The sequence below is a fragment of the Octopus bimaculoides genome, chromosome 7 (assembly GCF_001194135.2).
Source record: "Octopus bimaculoides isolate UCB-OBI-ISO-001 chromosome 7, ASM119413v2, whole genome shotgun sequence".
Classification (NCBI taxonomy): domain Eukaryota; kingdom Metazoa; phylum Mollusca; class Cephalopoda; order Octopoda; family Octopodidae; genus Octopus; species Octopus bimaculoides.
Window position 1 is genome coordinate 4,562,416 of NC_068987.1, and position 17,500 is coordinate 4,579,915.

At 33.3% G+C, this 17,500-nt stretch overlaps 1 protein-coding gene across 2 annotated transcripts in view; it reads right to left on the reverse strand.

Moving 5' to 3' along the window:
• LOC128248317 (troponin I-like) overlaps window positions 1-17,500 on the reverse strand; it is a 59,071-nt gene that overhangs the window by 5,787 nt on the left and 35,784 nt on the right. Inside the window, exons 3-4 of one of the 2 annotated variants that reach the window (XM_052969181.1) lie at window positions 16,732-16,827; window positions 1,593-1,713 (exon numbers count right to left, since the gene is read on the reverse strand). In XM_052969181.1, the coding sequence (XP_052825141.1) occupies window positions 1,593-1,713; window positions 16,732-16,827 (217 nt within the window). The remainder of the gene's footprint in view (window positions 1-1,592; window positions 1,714-16,731; window positions 16,828-17,500) is intronic. The other variant, XM_052969182.1, reaches the window with a different exon arrangement.

A 17,500-nucleotide genomic window follows, 5' to 3' on the forward strand; every position in this document is an offset into this window, starting at 1 on the left:
GATAGAAGCAAGAAGACGGAATGAACAGGCTTTAATCACAAATCACAACAATTGTTTCTGTGCAATGGTAACAACTGTTAGTTGCTGAGTTTTCCTTGTCATACTATTACATAAATTATTTTATAAATAATTACATAAATATGATCAGGTGTGCAGCTTTGAGGTATATATATATACATATGTACATATACACACATACATATGTGTTTATACACATGTGTTGGTGAATTTAGTAAGCACGTATAATTATACATTACATACTCTTTCAAATCATGTCTTTCATGTTCTGACTATAATTTGTTATGAATCAAAGACAGAGTAAAGACAATATTGTAAAGTCAGTTTACCAAAGTCAGATGAATGGAGGCTTACACTACGTTGAAGACTCTGTCCATATTCTTCAATAAATTCCTTGATGTATTTTATGGTAATATAAGATTACAGAAGTAAACTTGCACAGAAAGACATACAAACTACTATGCAGTTGAATAAGTTGTAGATATGAAGTATTAGCTGTACTGCACTCTCAAATGATAGAATGGACTTTTGTTGACTTGGATGTCATTAAGAAAATGGAAGTGTGGTCAAGGAAGACACTCCCACAAAACAATGACCAGAATAATTTGAAAGAGCTGGACCTGCCCTGAGGTAAAACCCAGCATAAAGACAATACCAGATGGTTTTGTTGATGATGAACTGATTTCAAGAACAGCATAACAGAAAGAGCATTTTTAAGAGATAGCCATGGAGATGCTTTAGCAAGTTTTTTTTTTTTTTTACCTCTGACCCAAGATGGGATAGAATAACAAAAGTTGTCATCTATACATGCAGTTACATCTGAAAAACAAAAGACATTCAGGAGTGGGGGGAAATGTAAGAGTTGGGGAAGTGGAATAAGAGAGTAAAATTAGGAATGTGAAATTTTTAGAGGAAAAGAAGTGGGGAGAGAGAGAGAGAGAGAGAGAGACCAATGGATAGAAAGACAAAAAGAGAGAAAAAGACAAATATATACGGAATGGGGAGGAGGGAGAGATTTTCACCAGGACATGCATCAATGATTTGGGCTCATTGTTGACATTAAAAAAAGGGGGCAAGTTAAATAAAACCAAGTCAAGGCAAAGCAAATACTGACAGGGCTAAGATTAAGTTCACTCTTAGCCATATTAGCTCCATCTTTCCATTTTTTAAGTTGTATAATTCTTTTTTTTTTTCTTTTGTTTAATGACACACAATGTAAAGAAAGTTTTGACTTGGATCAAGGAAGGAAAAAAATTAAATTTTTGTAAAAGGGAAAAGAGATTTTATAAGAGTCTTTGAACAAGGACTGCATTCCAGGAGACGATGGGAAGAGAAAAAATAGATTAAATATAAAGACATGGGATTGGTTTAAGATAAATACAAAGACTGGAGATGGAAATAAAGGGAGGGAATTATAGCAAGATAAGGATTATAGAAAGAGGAGAAAAATAAACATTTCAATCCAGTTTGCTGAAAGTTTTTCTAAGTAAAAACACACACATGGTATGGCACCATCCTGCAGGGAAGAGGTATGCACATATCGGCATGCACAGCACACAGCAGGCAACGCCTACCTTCATTTAGACCCTCGGTAATCAATGGCTCAACCCTCTCGCAAATGAAGCGTTCTTTTTCTTCAGCTTTCCGTTTAGCTTCATTTTTCAAGTCTTCAGCAGCCTTTTGCATAATAAGTTTCTAGAAACAGACATAGCAACAACGATCTTCATATGATGATAGAAACAAAATCAAGAGTTTGTAACAAAGGTCAGACATTGATCAAACAAGGAACAGCAATATTTAGAGGGAAAAAAACCAAATAAACATTAATAACATGATTTCTGAGAATAGAAATCTGAAAAGATAACACGAAACCTGAAATTTGTAGAGGATTGTGATGTGCGTTAATGACTTTCCTAGGGAGAAAGTATTAATGATGCGAGGGAATTGGTTCCATCTAAGACACAAAACCAAGTTTCGGCCTAACATTTACTGAAATTCATTGTTATAACATGAAGTCTTTAAATTATAAGAAATAACTAAAACTTCAAAATAATGGCCACATATTTAGAGCTATAACGAAATATAAGATATACATTATTAAAAGGAGAATTGAAATATTAACTCTTTCTTTGTTAAGCTTGATATTTTCCCTGAGTCACAGTCTCATCTCTTATCGGACAATCTGATTACTAACCCAGCTAACACCCATCTTGGTATTTAATTCAACTGGTTACATCTTTGCTAGTTTTATGTTGATTGGCCTTCACAGCAAAAAGGATGCTTCATCTTTTTACACATCAAAGATAACTAAACAGGTGACCTTTGACACTCTGCAGATTATCTCCTTACACAATTTTGTCAAACTTTGTTAAACTCCATCAAACTCCCTCGCTGCAGTGACTTGTTTTGTATCAGCAGTTATGTCTCCAACATCTCATCAAGTTTTGTGAACCTCACCATTTGGTAAAGCCTTCAACACTCTTCTATACAATAAAGACCTCGCTGTCACTGCTGACTACACAGATACACTTGTTCAAACGACCCCCACCCCTTAATCTCCTGTAACTCTCTCATATAGCTACCATCAATATGCAATCACTCACAGTACTCCATAATTGACCCTCATAGTAGGCCCTCCATGTGGCATTTACATGAACGAGCCTTACAATAGAAGCCAATGCTTTGTTTTAAAATATCCCAATCATTTCCTTGAAAGGTTTTTAACCCTTTAGCATTTAACCCTTTAGCATATCTGGCCCAAATATTCTACTTGTTTTATGTTCAAACTGGTCAGATCCAGCCTCTCACACCTACCCTACAATGTTATTCTAAAAAATAAACATTCACATTATTGAAATTTCAAAACTGTGAGATAATTCAGGATTGATTCAAAATGTGCATTTGGCAGAGTAATCTGAATGCTGAAGGGTTAAATACATTAGTTTACTAAGAGCCTTTAATAACAGGACATTGGCTATATAGGCGTAGATGTGGCTGTGTGGTAAGAAGTTTGTTTCCCAAAGACCTGGTTCCAGGTTCAGTCCTACTGTGTGGTACCTTGGGCAAGTGTCTTCTACAGCAGCCTTGTGAGTGGATTTGGTAGATGGAAACTGAAAGAAGCCTATCATATGTGTGTGTGTTAGAAACAAATAAAAGTCTTTCTCAAGCAAATTATGTATTCAATGAGGTCCCCAAGAGCTTGCAAAGAGAAGTGGACAAGAGTTTATCTCTCTAACTTACAGTCGTTGGAACTCATCATTAAAGAAGAGGTCTCTTACTAACAGAGAGTGGCAAGGCTGCAATGGTTATGAAGAAGGCTTCTAATTAATAGCTCTTTGAAAACTCATTAGCCACTGATTCTCATTGTTTACAGTAAATCAAGCAAATATCGTAATAAATAACAAATAACAATATCTGAGTGTACCACCATCACAAACAATAAAGCTAATGGTTTGTATTAGATTTAATGGTATAGAAGAGGAGTGGTGAGACTTGTTTAATCTGAGCAGAAAATAACTTTAATGGAAAAACAAATAACACAACATAAACATTAAATATTGAAAACAAAAATGTGCAATTAAACTATATATATATATATATATATACACATATATAAGATCACGTATATATAATACAAATAATATATATAATATAAACAATGTGTATAAATATGCATACATATATTTATATTTATGTATATGTGTATATATACTTATATGCATATATAAACACACTTATATTATATATTTAATATTTATGTTATATATATGAGATTAAATTGAATAATACAAAAATACTCAATGATACAATACTGAAAACGATATCAAATCTATATTACTAACTAGGAACTTGCCCAGTTGGAAGTGTGTTATGGTTTTTTTTGTTTTTAATTTATGAGAATTAATGCTGGAAAATATATACAAAAATACATCAATATATGAAAATGATATTAAATATTATTAACAACAACAACAATAGTAACAATAATAATAATAATAATAATGATAATTGTTATTATCATTATTATTATAAAAAATATTAAGAATCAATGAATTTATGAAATGTTTGAAATAGATTAAAAATTAAAAAATAAATAAAAGTAAAAATAGGTAAAGTTGTTTTTTTTATAACATGCAACATGCAGAAAATGAAGAATATGTGGATATGATTTTTTTACACATTCTGCATACCATGGCCATATCAAATATAAGAATATTGGTGAAGGAACACCAGAGGGGTCAAAATGGGACCACATAGAAGAAGAAATTTTTTTTTTTTAAATGCCAGAGGTTTGTTTTAGGTTTTTACAATAATAATGGTACCACCATCATCATCATCATCATCATCGTCGTCGTCATCAGAACAATTAAATGTAGCAGGAGGGTAAACAAAAGTGGTGAAGTTGTTACAATTCAAAAAAAAGGGAGCCAATTATAATTACCCTTCCACCCGACCCACCCCGGTTTGGTGCAATCCTGTTTTTCTGAGTTCAGTTCCAGGTGCAGTCAACTTTGCTTTTCAATCACCAAAGGTGACAAAATATGCACCAATTAATATTGGTGCATACATTTATCTGTTTCAGTCATTTGACTATGGCCATGCTGGAGCACCGCCTTTAGTTGAGCATAATTAGTAATTCTTTGCAGGGGTCAATAAAATAAATGCCACCAATACACAGAAATTGGTTCAATGTATAACATCAAATAGCCTCCTCAAATATTATTATTATTATTATTATTATTATTATTATTATTATTATTATTATTATTATTATTATTATTATTATTATTATTATTATTATTATTATTATTATTATTAAGGCAATGAGGTGGCAGAATTGTCAGCCTATTGGACAAAACGTTCAGCAGCATTTATCTTGGATCTTTACATTCTGAGTTCAAATCCCAACGCAGTAAACTTTGCCTTTCACCCTTTCAGGGTGGATATAATCAACTTGCTCCCCTAAAACTGCTGGCCTTGTGCCAGAATTTGAAATCATTATTATTATTATCATTGTTGTTGTTGTTATAATCCTCATACGATGATTGGTTTGATACAAGTTCTTAGTATGTAAAAATGGTTTTTGTTCGATATCGAAACCATATTGGAAATTTCCACCATCTTCAACACAAGAACAACAAATTCAATGACTTCTTGTAGAAGAATTTTGAGAGAAATGGTAATTTGTTATATCCATAACTCTTTGCAGGGTATGTTACGCAAGTGAGGTTCAGTAGTTGAAAGTGAAAAACAAAAATTAGTCATGGATCCAGTTGACCAAGAACATATTAGGCATCACCTTGTACAGGAACAAAAACAACAAGACTGGCAAGGGTGACGAGATCTTGAATAACTGAACAGGTATGAAGCTTAAGCAATCAGAGATGAGTAAAGCTTTGCTTATAAAGACAACAAAGGAGTTTTATGAGGGACTGGAAAGATTATCTCAACTCAAATGTTTTATTTGGTTAGCTTTTGTGCCTTTAAACATCAGTTCTTCTTGTTTTCCCATGCTTTGATAGTTGATCTCTTCATAATACTAATACTACTATTGCTACTACTACTACTACTACTAATAATAATAATAATAATAATGACAGTGGTTTCAAATTTCGGCACAAAGCAAGTCATTTTTGTAGGAGGATGTAAGTCATTGGACCTCAGTGCTCAACTTGTACTTATTGACCCTGAAATAATGGAGGTCAAATTCAACTTTGGTAGAAATGCCACTAAGCATTCTGTCCAACACACTAACGATTCTTCCAGTTCACAATAATAATAATAATAATAATAATAATAATAATAATAATAATAATAATAATAATAATAATAACGATGTTGGTGATAGTTTCTTAAATAAACTTAAATCATTATCTTTCAATATTTTGAGATATATTACAGTTGAGTAGAATAGGAAATTCTGATAATTATTCATTTTCTAAGACTATTAAGTAAGGGACCCCAAAGTAGTTAACATTGCATTGTGGGTAGAATTTGGATTACAAACTCAGTCTTAGTGAGAAGTTTCCTGTATATTTAAGTGCCTCCCACAACAACAATAATAATGATGATAACGATGAAGATTATGATGGGGCTAAATATCCATAATAAAACTATTTGCATTAAGAAATTTGAGGTTCGTCAATAGTTTGCTGTATCTCATTCAATTTAGAATTACCTTCATAAAAATTAATATTATTTATACATTTATGGAATCATACATGTATGTCGATCAGAACCAATAGGAATTTGGTATTCAGTTGAGATCACAGTACCTTTACTTAGCTCTTCGAGTTTGTCAGGTAAAAGAACTATACGTTGTGAAAGTATTATTTTCTTCCTTGTCTCCTCATCAGTGTCATCTAAGTCTAACTGACTGACATCAGTTAATTTTGTCATTTTCTCTCCTGCAGCACGGGCTTCATGAGAAGGCTATTACAAACAAAAGACAAACACTCATGCACCAGTGAAACTAAAGCAGCAAGCAAGGAACGGATCGATTATGCAAGACATAAATAAAATGATACAAATGGCAGAAGACAAGACAATACAGCGGGAAGACAAAACAGAAATTTTGTACCTTTTGGTCATTAAAATTATTACTTGCAATTGATGAGGGTTAAAAATGAATCTGAATGAAGTATAAAGGATGGGAAAGCCACTTCAGGAAAAGGAAAAGTTCAGGACACGCAAAAAATTTGTTATTTAATGTGGGAAGAAGAACACACAGATAGCAAATGTAAGAACATCCAACACACAAACAGAACAGGGAATGGAATGATGTACAATACATATATGAATAAACAGCCCAAAATATATTAAGCAATCATTAATTCTACTTTTTTATGTTTTTGTGTGTTGAAAGTGGTTGTAATAGAGAAGAGTCAAAGCGTCCAGTAACTTGAGTCAAATGAGTCTTGTCTGCAATCCAGTTTGGACTCTCAATTGCAAACTTCACTTTATTTAAATTTAACCAACAAACATCATACAGTTTCATTTTCCACTTTTACCCCATAAATCTGAAATCTTGTTCCAAGGGGGATGATATCAGTGAGTCAGAGGTTGGATTGGGTTGCATTGATAACTGACTTTAAGCCAAACTGTTGACTGGAACTTTTTTGGGGTGTTATCAACAATGTCTGTGAATGCAACAGCAGATACTATGTAACAGGATATTCTCAATATGTACAATGTTTGTGTCATTATCCTCTTAAAGGAGACAGAGTTGGCATGGCACCATCAGAAGAGGTTTACAAGATCTCTGCTTATAGAATCAGGGCAGGTTTGCAGCACAGTGTCTAGGTTGCATGTGGGTGGGGGAAATTTGATGTGAAAGGGTAGTGGTGGATGAGGAGCAAGCAGGTATCCATTACAACCTTGCCTGCAGCCGACCATCGGATGTGGTCAGCATTTGTGAGAGGCATGGTGAATTCATTGGTCAGAGCTGGCTGGCTCGACACACCCCTGATGAATTCTGTATAAGATGGATGAAGTACAAGACAGATGGAGAACAATATCATTTACACAGAAAGAAATAGTGTTGGTCGGGGTCAATAAGTAGATTGTTGATGCAGAAGAGGAAGAATGTTGGGGACAAAACTGAATTCTGGGGCTCATCAGAATTGAAAGAATGTTGGTCAGAGAATGAGAGAGAGAGGTGAGGGGGAGCTTGCAATTTGTACATTAAGAAAAGTAAAAGAAAGCTGAGCTTTTGCTTACAGCCATGTTTAAACGGATGGAGTGACAGATGATGATAAAGTTGATATATTAGTATACTGAAGAATAAGCATATGGTAGGAACACTACTGCCGAACGAAAGACTTACTAATCTTGTGTGTGTTACTAAACAGTTAATAGTTCACAGTGTTACTAATTAATAATTCATTACTTATGTAATGCAGTGGTGAATTATTAACTATTTTACACACACACAAATATGACTGTAATCTTTCAGATGAAGACTAAATCGTTAACTATTTATGTGTGTCAGAATCAATAACATTTATGTGTTATTTTGTAAGATTCTTGATGTGAAATCGAGTGTGGTGAAACAGATATTGTTATACTTGGGGATGGTCATCTTTTGCCAATAAACACATGCAGTGTTTATTTGACCTTCACTTTTTTCCACGAAACAGTAAAGTAACATTTCAAATCGGTTCCAAAATATTTTTACGCTTGTTTGTTTTGGTGATGAAGTTTCCCATGTTCAAAACGTTTTCAATTTCCCCAAAACAAGCTTTAGGGGATGCACCTGCACTCCTTGCACCCCTTCTTCACAAGCCTTTGGTAGTATTTAGTCCTACACACCAGCATCTGCAGATTGTTTATGACAAGAACTTGGCTAATCGAGTTGACCAATCACAAAGCAGTTTACAACATATATGTGGTGTTGACTTTCGGAGAAAGGTCAGCTAACAAGTGATCACAAGTTTGTATTGGGTCTCTTTAAATCATGTCTCGAAACACTCAGGAGTGATAACAGTTTTTATTGTAATTTCAAGTTCTGGATCAAATTCAGTTGTTTATTGTTCTTGTGTCTGCTTAGTAACTTTACATTGCTTTACATTGCCTTACATGTTCACCTCTGCCTTCATAGAATGTTATATAGGAAAGAAAAGGAGGGGAAAAAGACAATAAGTGCTTTTTCTACATAACTACATGATCTAATTAAACACAGAGCAATCACTACAATTAATTAATCCAATTGAAACTATCTTCTACATGTAAGAACCAAAACAACAAACAACATAGCCGTCACTTGCAAGCGAGTATGACTCGGTAACAGACTTATTCTTTGGCTATTTGTTATGGATGTCTTATGTAGTCATGAGCACTCTCTCAGAACAACCAGGATATGACAAGTGGAGGAAGACAGAGCTGCTTCAACACTCATCTGGATCAGCAGATTGGAGTAACGTGAAATAAAATGAAATGCCTTACTCAAGGGCACAGTGCACAAGAATTGAACTCAAGATCTTATCACTGTGGGCCAAATACTCCAACCACAAAGCTAAATGCTTTTCTTTTCCTACATGTAACAGCACTAACAGTGACGAGCATGAAACTACTACATGTGGTCGTTTAATTTAGCAATTATCTGAAGCAAGCAGTTTTATAATTTCAATTCATGAAGATTTAAATGAAGATGACAATAATAATAATAATAATAATAATAATAATAATAATAATAATAATAATAATAATTATTATTATTATTATTATTATTATTATTATTATTATTACTACTACTACTATTATGTACATTTATTAAGGCACAAATAAGCAGGGTTAAGGGTCTTGCTATGGACACAAAGCAATATCTGTGGATCAAGAATTTAGTACGTTGCTCTGCTTTTAACTATTGTACCACATAACAAGAATAATATGTGGAATTTTCTAACAGACAGTTAGTACAAAGGGGTGTATCTACTTCTTCATAATATTTGGCAGGATTAGAAATTTGATTTTAAAATTTAGGAGTAAAGAAATATGCATAGGAAATGCACAGAATATACTTATTTGATTTTTTTTTTGTCGTTTTTTTATTTTGTAGTTCATAAAATTTCTTGTCTTAGATAATCATGTATAGCACCACTTCATTCTTTTTAGAAATCATCAGCATCACATAATTAAATATTAATTAAATATTTTATCAAGTGAGACCATTTCTTATAGAGGAAAATAATTAAAGTCTGAAAAAAATTCTTGGAATGGTTTTTTTCTTTTTTCTTTTCTTTTTTCTTTCTATTTTTTTTTTTTTTTGTTCTTCACCAAGTGTTCATTGTTTAGTTACCAAGAGAGAAAATTCTTAGTGTATATGTACAGAGTAACTGTTTTCCTAGGAGTTTTACCTTGCAAAGGCATTTGACAATTATGATATTGATCATTATTTCTCCTGTTGATAGAATACCTTATTTTATCGACCCCAGAAGGACAGGGGACAAAGAAGAGGTGAGATGACAGAAATTTTACCCCTATGGCATTTGAATTTAGATTGTAAAAGGAGATAATTAAATATCACAAGGTATTTAGTCTCGCTCTCTACTGTTTTTGCAACACCACTACCCTTATGATAAATAATAATGATAATAATAAAAATAATAATTGCTTTAAAATTTGACACAAGGCCAGCAATTTTGAGGAGAGGAAGTTAGTCAATTACATTAACCCCAGTAAATGACTGGTACTTATTTTATTGACTTCGAAAAGATCAAAGACAAAATCGATTTTGATAGCATTTGAACTCAGGACATAAAACATTGGAAAAATGCTGCAAAGCATTTTGTCTGGCACGGTAATAATTCTGCCAGCTCAAGGCGTCGAGCTGGCAGAAGCGTTAACATGGTGGGCGAAATGCTTAGCGGTATTTCATCTGTCTTTAAGTTCTGAGTTCAAATTCCGTGGAGGCTGACTTTGCCTTTCATTCTTTCGGGGTCAATAAATTAAGTACCAGTTGCATACTGGGGTCAATCTATGGCCGCCTTCCACCAAAAATTTCAGGCCTTGTGCCTAGAACAGAAAAGAATAATTCTGCCAGCTCTTCACCTTAATAATAATAATAATAATCCTTTCTATTACAGGCACAAGGCCTGAAATTTTGAGGGGGAAGGCTTGTTGATTACGTTGACCCCAGTTCTCAGCTGGTACTTATTTTATCAACCCTAGAAGGATGAAAGGCAAAGTCGACCTCAGCAGGATTTGAACTCAAAATATAGAGAGCCTGAAGAAATGCCATGAAGCATTTTGTCCATTGCAGTAACAATTCTGCTAGTTTGCTGCCATAACAATAATAATAATGGTTTAACCATGTAAGGAAAGTAATGGTGCCATGTTAAATTATGGTAAAACATGAATATGTGAAGAAATCATATAGTCTGGTTTCCTCAAGATTCAAGAATCTAAAAATCCGATAAAAAAAACCTCATGCTAAACATAACAGCTTGATAAGTAAGCATTCCAAATGTGAATCGAAGACAATGTGTTTATCTGTGGTTACATGAAGAAATACTGTGCAATAGCAGAATTAAGTAGGGAAGAAAAAAATAATAAATAAAGGAAATAAAGAAAGAGTCAGAAATTGAATGGCAGCGAAATAAATAAATAAATAGAAAATATGAAATATAATTAATAGTACATAATTGGGATAAAAAAAGAGAAATGGATGAAATGTTAATAATAGTGAATAATAATAATAATAATAATAATAATAATAATAATAATAATAATAATAATAATAATAATAAAGCAATAATAATAATAATAATGACTTGAAAAGTAAGAATAATAATAATAATGACTTGAAAAGTAAGAATAATAATAACAATAATAATATATACGATGAGAATGAAGATGATGAAGACAGACTGGGCAGAAGTAAAGTTGCCAAATTAATGTTGTCATGCATCTGCTAAATGAAGAGCCTCCAAGTCAAGATGGAGAAAGAGAGAGGAAGAGAGAGAGAGAGAGAGAGAGAGAGAGAGAGAGAGAGAGAGAGAGAGAGAGAGAGAGAGAGAGGACAAATGAGTGAGAGAGTAAGAGGACTAAGAAAAAGTGAATTTTATTAATTACAAGCAATATTTTGAATGTTGAAATATTTGTAGTCCCACATTTGTAGCCGTAAAATGTTAAAATGTTGATAATGAAATATTTTTTGGTGAAGGTGATTGAAAAGATGAAATATATGGAATGTGAAGCATTCCCCACCTCAATTTGTGCCTTTGTTCATTTTAAGTCTGTTTTATTCCATGCTAGGAAATGTTAAATTGTGAGTTACTTTGAGGCAAGACTTTTCAGCTGGATGCACTACCTGTCATCAACCTTTACTTGTCTTCAAGTAGAGAATTTTATTCGTTTTCCAAAGGATTTTGAAAGCACAGAGCAAGCACTCATAATATTAACAAATATCAATGCCACTGCTGGTTTGCTCAAGTGGTTACAATGTAGAATATGAACATTCAGGCACACTTGCAATCAACCAGCCAACACATGCATTACAAATACAGTTTGTAAGCAAAACATTACAGAAATGTATTTTCATCAAGTGCAAACATAATTGGCCAGACATTGTTATTTGGGACAGACACGAAAAAGTTATGTGCCATCATAGAGATTAGGTGCTCTGCTGATGTGAATAGCTGTTTGAAAATTTTCTCTTTGAAAATAACTATGGACAACAGCTTTGAAATTTTTAGCTTCTATATCCAGATTATAATTTCACATTTATACCAGTAAGAATTGGTGCACTTGGTAAATGCCTAAGAGACAATCTGGAAAAGCTAAGGTCTTCAGAAAAAGAAATTAATACAACCAACAAACTCATAATTACAAATACAATCTGTCAGCACAACAGTATAAATATACAAAACTTTTTTTCATGATCACAATGTGATATTGGTTTTGTTACCTACATTTCAATGATGGGGCTAAAAGCCAGCTGTAAAACTACACCTCAGCTATGTATTTGCCTACCCATGCTAGCATGGAAAAACAGACATAAAACAAATGAAGAAAAAAAACAAACTAATATATATACATTATATATATATATATATATATCCAAAAGTATATACTATCTCTCCCTTTCTCTCCCACATTCATACGCCAAAGTAAAGTGTAGAAAAAGATGGTGTCCATTAAAGTTACTTCCCTTGGAAGCTAACCTCTCCCTTAATAAAAATTGAAGAATTCTTCCAAAATCCTTTGGTAACTTAGGTGAGGCAACTAGATATTGTGTGAATTTACCAAAAGCCAATATCGTAAATGAGTAGCTAGCATAATGGCAGAAATGTGTAGATTGCTTCGTGGGGGTGAAAGGGTGGCAGAGACAATAGTTAAGGGGGAGTCTTCCACTAACATTAAAAATGTTTTTTTCAGTCAGACTTGCATGGCAAAACCAACAACTAACACCTCAACAAAGCATCATTTCTGTTACACACACAGACACACACACATATACACATAGAAATTAGAATATTGTTTCAATATTGCTCTATATATCCTCAGACTCACACACATACACACACTACGAGTTTTACCTCAGTACATCTTTTTTGTAAGCAGAGAAACGGACAGCATATGCTTGATTCAGCATGGCGTGTATGTAGGTGTGGTGTGACCGTTGAGTTTATTGGTTCATTGGAAGTAAAAAAAAAAACCTTCTGGATAGAGACAGAGAGAATCAATGGCTAAGATTCCAAGGAGATGAGATGGTTTAAAAAGTGTCTGTGAAATAGCACACATACATGCATACACACCCAAACGTATACACACACACATAAATATATGAACACATATTTATAAACACCCACACATATATATGTATATATAGATATATATATACACATATGTATACACACAGACACACACACATTTCAAAAGTTGACAAGTTCAAAGGAAGCTATGTCTGGCCACTTAGAATAAAGAGCTCAAAGATAAGTCTGAAAGTGAATAAAATATTTTATCCATAATCCTTAGTCTGACAAAATATATTTTTTATCACTTAAAACTCTTTGATAACTAAACTCATGGATCATACACACACACACACCTATACATACATATGCACTCGCATATACACACATAGACATCATCATAGTTCTCATCATCACATACACACAAATACAAATATATTCCATTTAATATTTATTCATATAAAAAATCTCAGCGTTTATAATCTACTTCAGATTTCTAAGAATGAAATCTGATTCATAAAGTTGAGAAAGAATGTCTTGCTATGATGATATGAAGAGAAATATATGCAAATACACCAGACAAGCCATTTCATACTTTAACTCTCAAAATATGGCTTATAAATATGTGCATGTACATACATGTGTGTGTGTGTGTGTGTGTGTGTGTGTGTGTTTTTGGTAAGTTCAATACAAACCTTCCTTACTAACAAAAAACCTCTGGCCCACATTTGTTGAGGAGGCCAGCAAGTGTGTTACTATTGTTGATATTATTTGATCCCAGATCAACACTGATTATGCAAACCCATCAGGAAAGGCATGCAAGCCTTCAACATTCCTCTCCCTAATATCTTTTTTGTAATGCATCCTTTCGCTCTTTTTTTTTAAGGTAATATAGTTTGACTTGAGTGAGATTTGGCTGCTATTTCTAGCAGGTACAGCAACCATAGACTGGTGTAGGTTTTATAAGTGTTTGCATCCTCAATTTGAAGGAGGAAGGAAAGAAGAAAAGAATTGTATTGATCTTCATTCATGCAGTTAATGTAAGCATTAGTACTGACCATTTCCATCTGCGTTCTTTTGCCAATTGTAGAAAATTCTAAAACCCACCGTTTTAGATTTAATTAACCAATTTAGGAACATTCTATAGACACTAGATGAAGATGTCTTTTATATTTTGTTCAAATCTGGATTCTAAGTTTCAAAGATCTGAGTAAAAAATTAATGTTTCTGATTAGAATTTTTTTAAATTATATTTTATTTTCAAAAGGTATTTTTACTGTTTTATATATTCAATTCTTAGTTTTTTTTTTCTATATTCAGAGGAATAGAAAATTTTCTTCTTGTTGTTGTTGTTGGATATCCTTCCTATCACTGATCACCCAACAATAAAGTTGGACCCATTTTGTCACCCAGACATCTTAGGTTGGTTTATGGAATGGGTCTGCTATAGTTAAAACAAGTAGTTATTTATTTTGCTTAAGGGAGCAATATCAGAAACTATAAAATTATTTGGAAGATACTAGAATACACTAAACCTTATAATAAAGATAACCAAGGTTGTGATCTTTGTATTGCAGAAAAAAATAGTTACATATAAATTCTATCTTGAATATCCATTCAGAGCTCATATTTTTGTCACCAAAAATCAAAATATTAGTTGAAGTATTTCAAAATGCCTAATGATTGGACACCAGACAGTCTTGAAAATTTTCTTTTGTTAACTTTTATTTCTCATTCAATATTTTTGTTAACATAACTCAGAACTTTTTGTTGGAATAGATAAGACTGCCTTGCATTATGTTTCATATATATCTGTGGTGGTGGATTTCATCTAAGCATGCTGGCAATGAATACATGTAACTGATAATACCTGACGAGGCAGAAATGCATCTAATTTTCTCATTTGCCATTCCATCTCCCACAGATATATATGTAATGTTTTCAGACACAGTGTGCCCATAGGAGATACTTTCTCTGGATGAATACTGCAGTAAACTTTGCCTATCACAATGTAGCTTTTCTTGCATGTAATTATATATATATATATATTCTAGTTTTACTTATATCTATAAAGCAATCAGATTTCGTAGGATTATGAAAAAACAAAGGAGGGTAATCTGGTTTTATGTTGTGGGACTGGAAGTTCGTTGTTGATTTGGCACAAGTTGTGCAACCCTATTTGAGGTGACTTAAGATTAAAAGAGATCCAGTTTAATACAACAGGAGAAACCCATGTTTGCCAAATGTTTGCTTACATTAATCTTCTCTGACTAAATTGGTTTGTTAACTGCGACCATACCATCCCTACTGCAGAGCATGTTGTTCTAACATTCGAACATCAACCCAAGTGATTTCCCCCACCTTTTTAATCATGGTAGAGAAATTTAATATTTAAATTGAATAGATCAAATAATAGTTCTGTTTTGCATATTAATGAGTCGATCATTTGCATTCTCCTTCATTATGAATTTTATATAAAAATAAAAATCAAACTGGAAAACTATAATGAAGACACACCAAACATCTCCATTAACATATCTATAAATACATAAATGTTAACAGGATTTTTTCTACACAGTGTTGCCAACATTGAGGAGAGTACTAAACAGACAGGTGTGTGTATGTGTGTAGACAGTAGTTCTCATCCAGAGTCCATATGACCCTTAGGGGTTACAATTTATGTGCAATAGATTGGACATACTTCTACTTGGCCAAAAATATTTTAAGAATTGTCTTATAAAATTCTGAGTAATATCTGGTTTAAAAAATATAATAAGGTCATTTAGACAGGGAATAGCTGTGAGGGGTCATTCTGAGTAAAACAAGAACAAAGAGGCTATAGATAAAAAAAAATGATTGAGAAACGATTGCGTAGCATGATGTATTAATAAATTTATATTCTTTGAAGTTTTATAAAAGTATTCATCAATGAATGGTTAATATTATTGGGTTTGAGAGAGATGGGGAGGAAGAGGGGAGGGATGGTTTGTGGTTCAAGATTTTCTCAACAGTAATAGTAACTTCAGTGAAGTGAAATTACTTCCACTAGGAACAGAGATAAGTCCCTTGACTCAATTTCCTGGGAGCTGAGCTTTCCTCTACAACATTCACCATTAGAGAGTGAGTGTATGTGTACATGTGTATATGTGTGTGTGTGTCTGCATGTGATTGAGTGATAGAGACAGAGAATGTATGTATATATGTATGTATGTACGTATGTATGTGTGTTTATTATACACAAACACAAGGCATCAGTCCTTCCGTGCCAACCCCCGAACCTACAAGAGTCATGAAGCAGAGGGAAAAGATCCAACATCATTCAGTCATGCAGAGAATGAATGGAAATATTTAAATATTTAGAAAAAAAAGAGAGAGAGAGAGAGAGAGAGAACAACAACAACACATGCTGCTTGCTTTTGATGAGAGTAAACAGGAAACAGTGTGACCAGAACAAAATACAGTGAAAACAACATAGTGTGTCTGCAGCAGCCAGAGGGGCTGAACAGATATATGGCAGTACCTTGAGTAGTTTCTTCTTCTCTGGAGACAGGCCACCCAAACCCTTTCGTTTGCCCTTCTTTTTCTTCTCTTCCTCCTCTAGCCTTCGCCGGGCAGCCTGGGCAGAGAGGTTCTTATGTTACACTTAGTAGACAGGTTCACGTTAACAGCGGATCTACTACATTCTGGGTCCCATTAAAGGGATGGGGCAAGAGACCAGACCGGACTGGGCTGGGATGGACTGGGCTGGGCAAAGCAGAGTAGAGATGGCAAGGGGGAGAGGCAGTACAGTGAGGCCAGTTACAGAAGATTGATGATTGGCAAAACAAAAATGGATATATAAATAAAAAAAAGTGAAAGGGGGGACGAATCATTAATATTTCTACAAAAATTATTGAATGGTATTCAATAGTTTCATGTATGTTGCTCATCAGTTTAAAACTTGATGAAGCCATTTTGTCAGGGAAATAATTTATACAATAATCATAACATTTTTTTATGTATTTTTCACTTATAGTTTATGTATGTGTGTGTGTGCATGCATGTGTGTGCGTGTGTGTGTGTGATTGAGTGATTGATTATGAAAATACTTTGAAAATTATTTACAGCAAAAAAAAAAATGAAGAAATAGGTAAATAAAAATAAATTTATCTGGGAAAGAATCCATATTAATTAAACATGTGATTATTATTATTATTACTATTGAATTTCCCTTTCGTCCTGTCCCCAACATTTTCAGCCCTTCTAGCAAATAGAAGATATTATTGTTATTATTATTATTATTATTATTA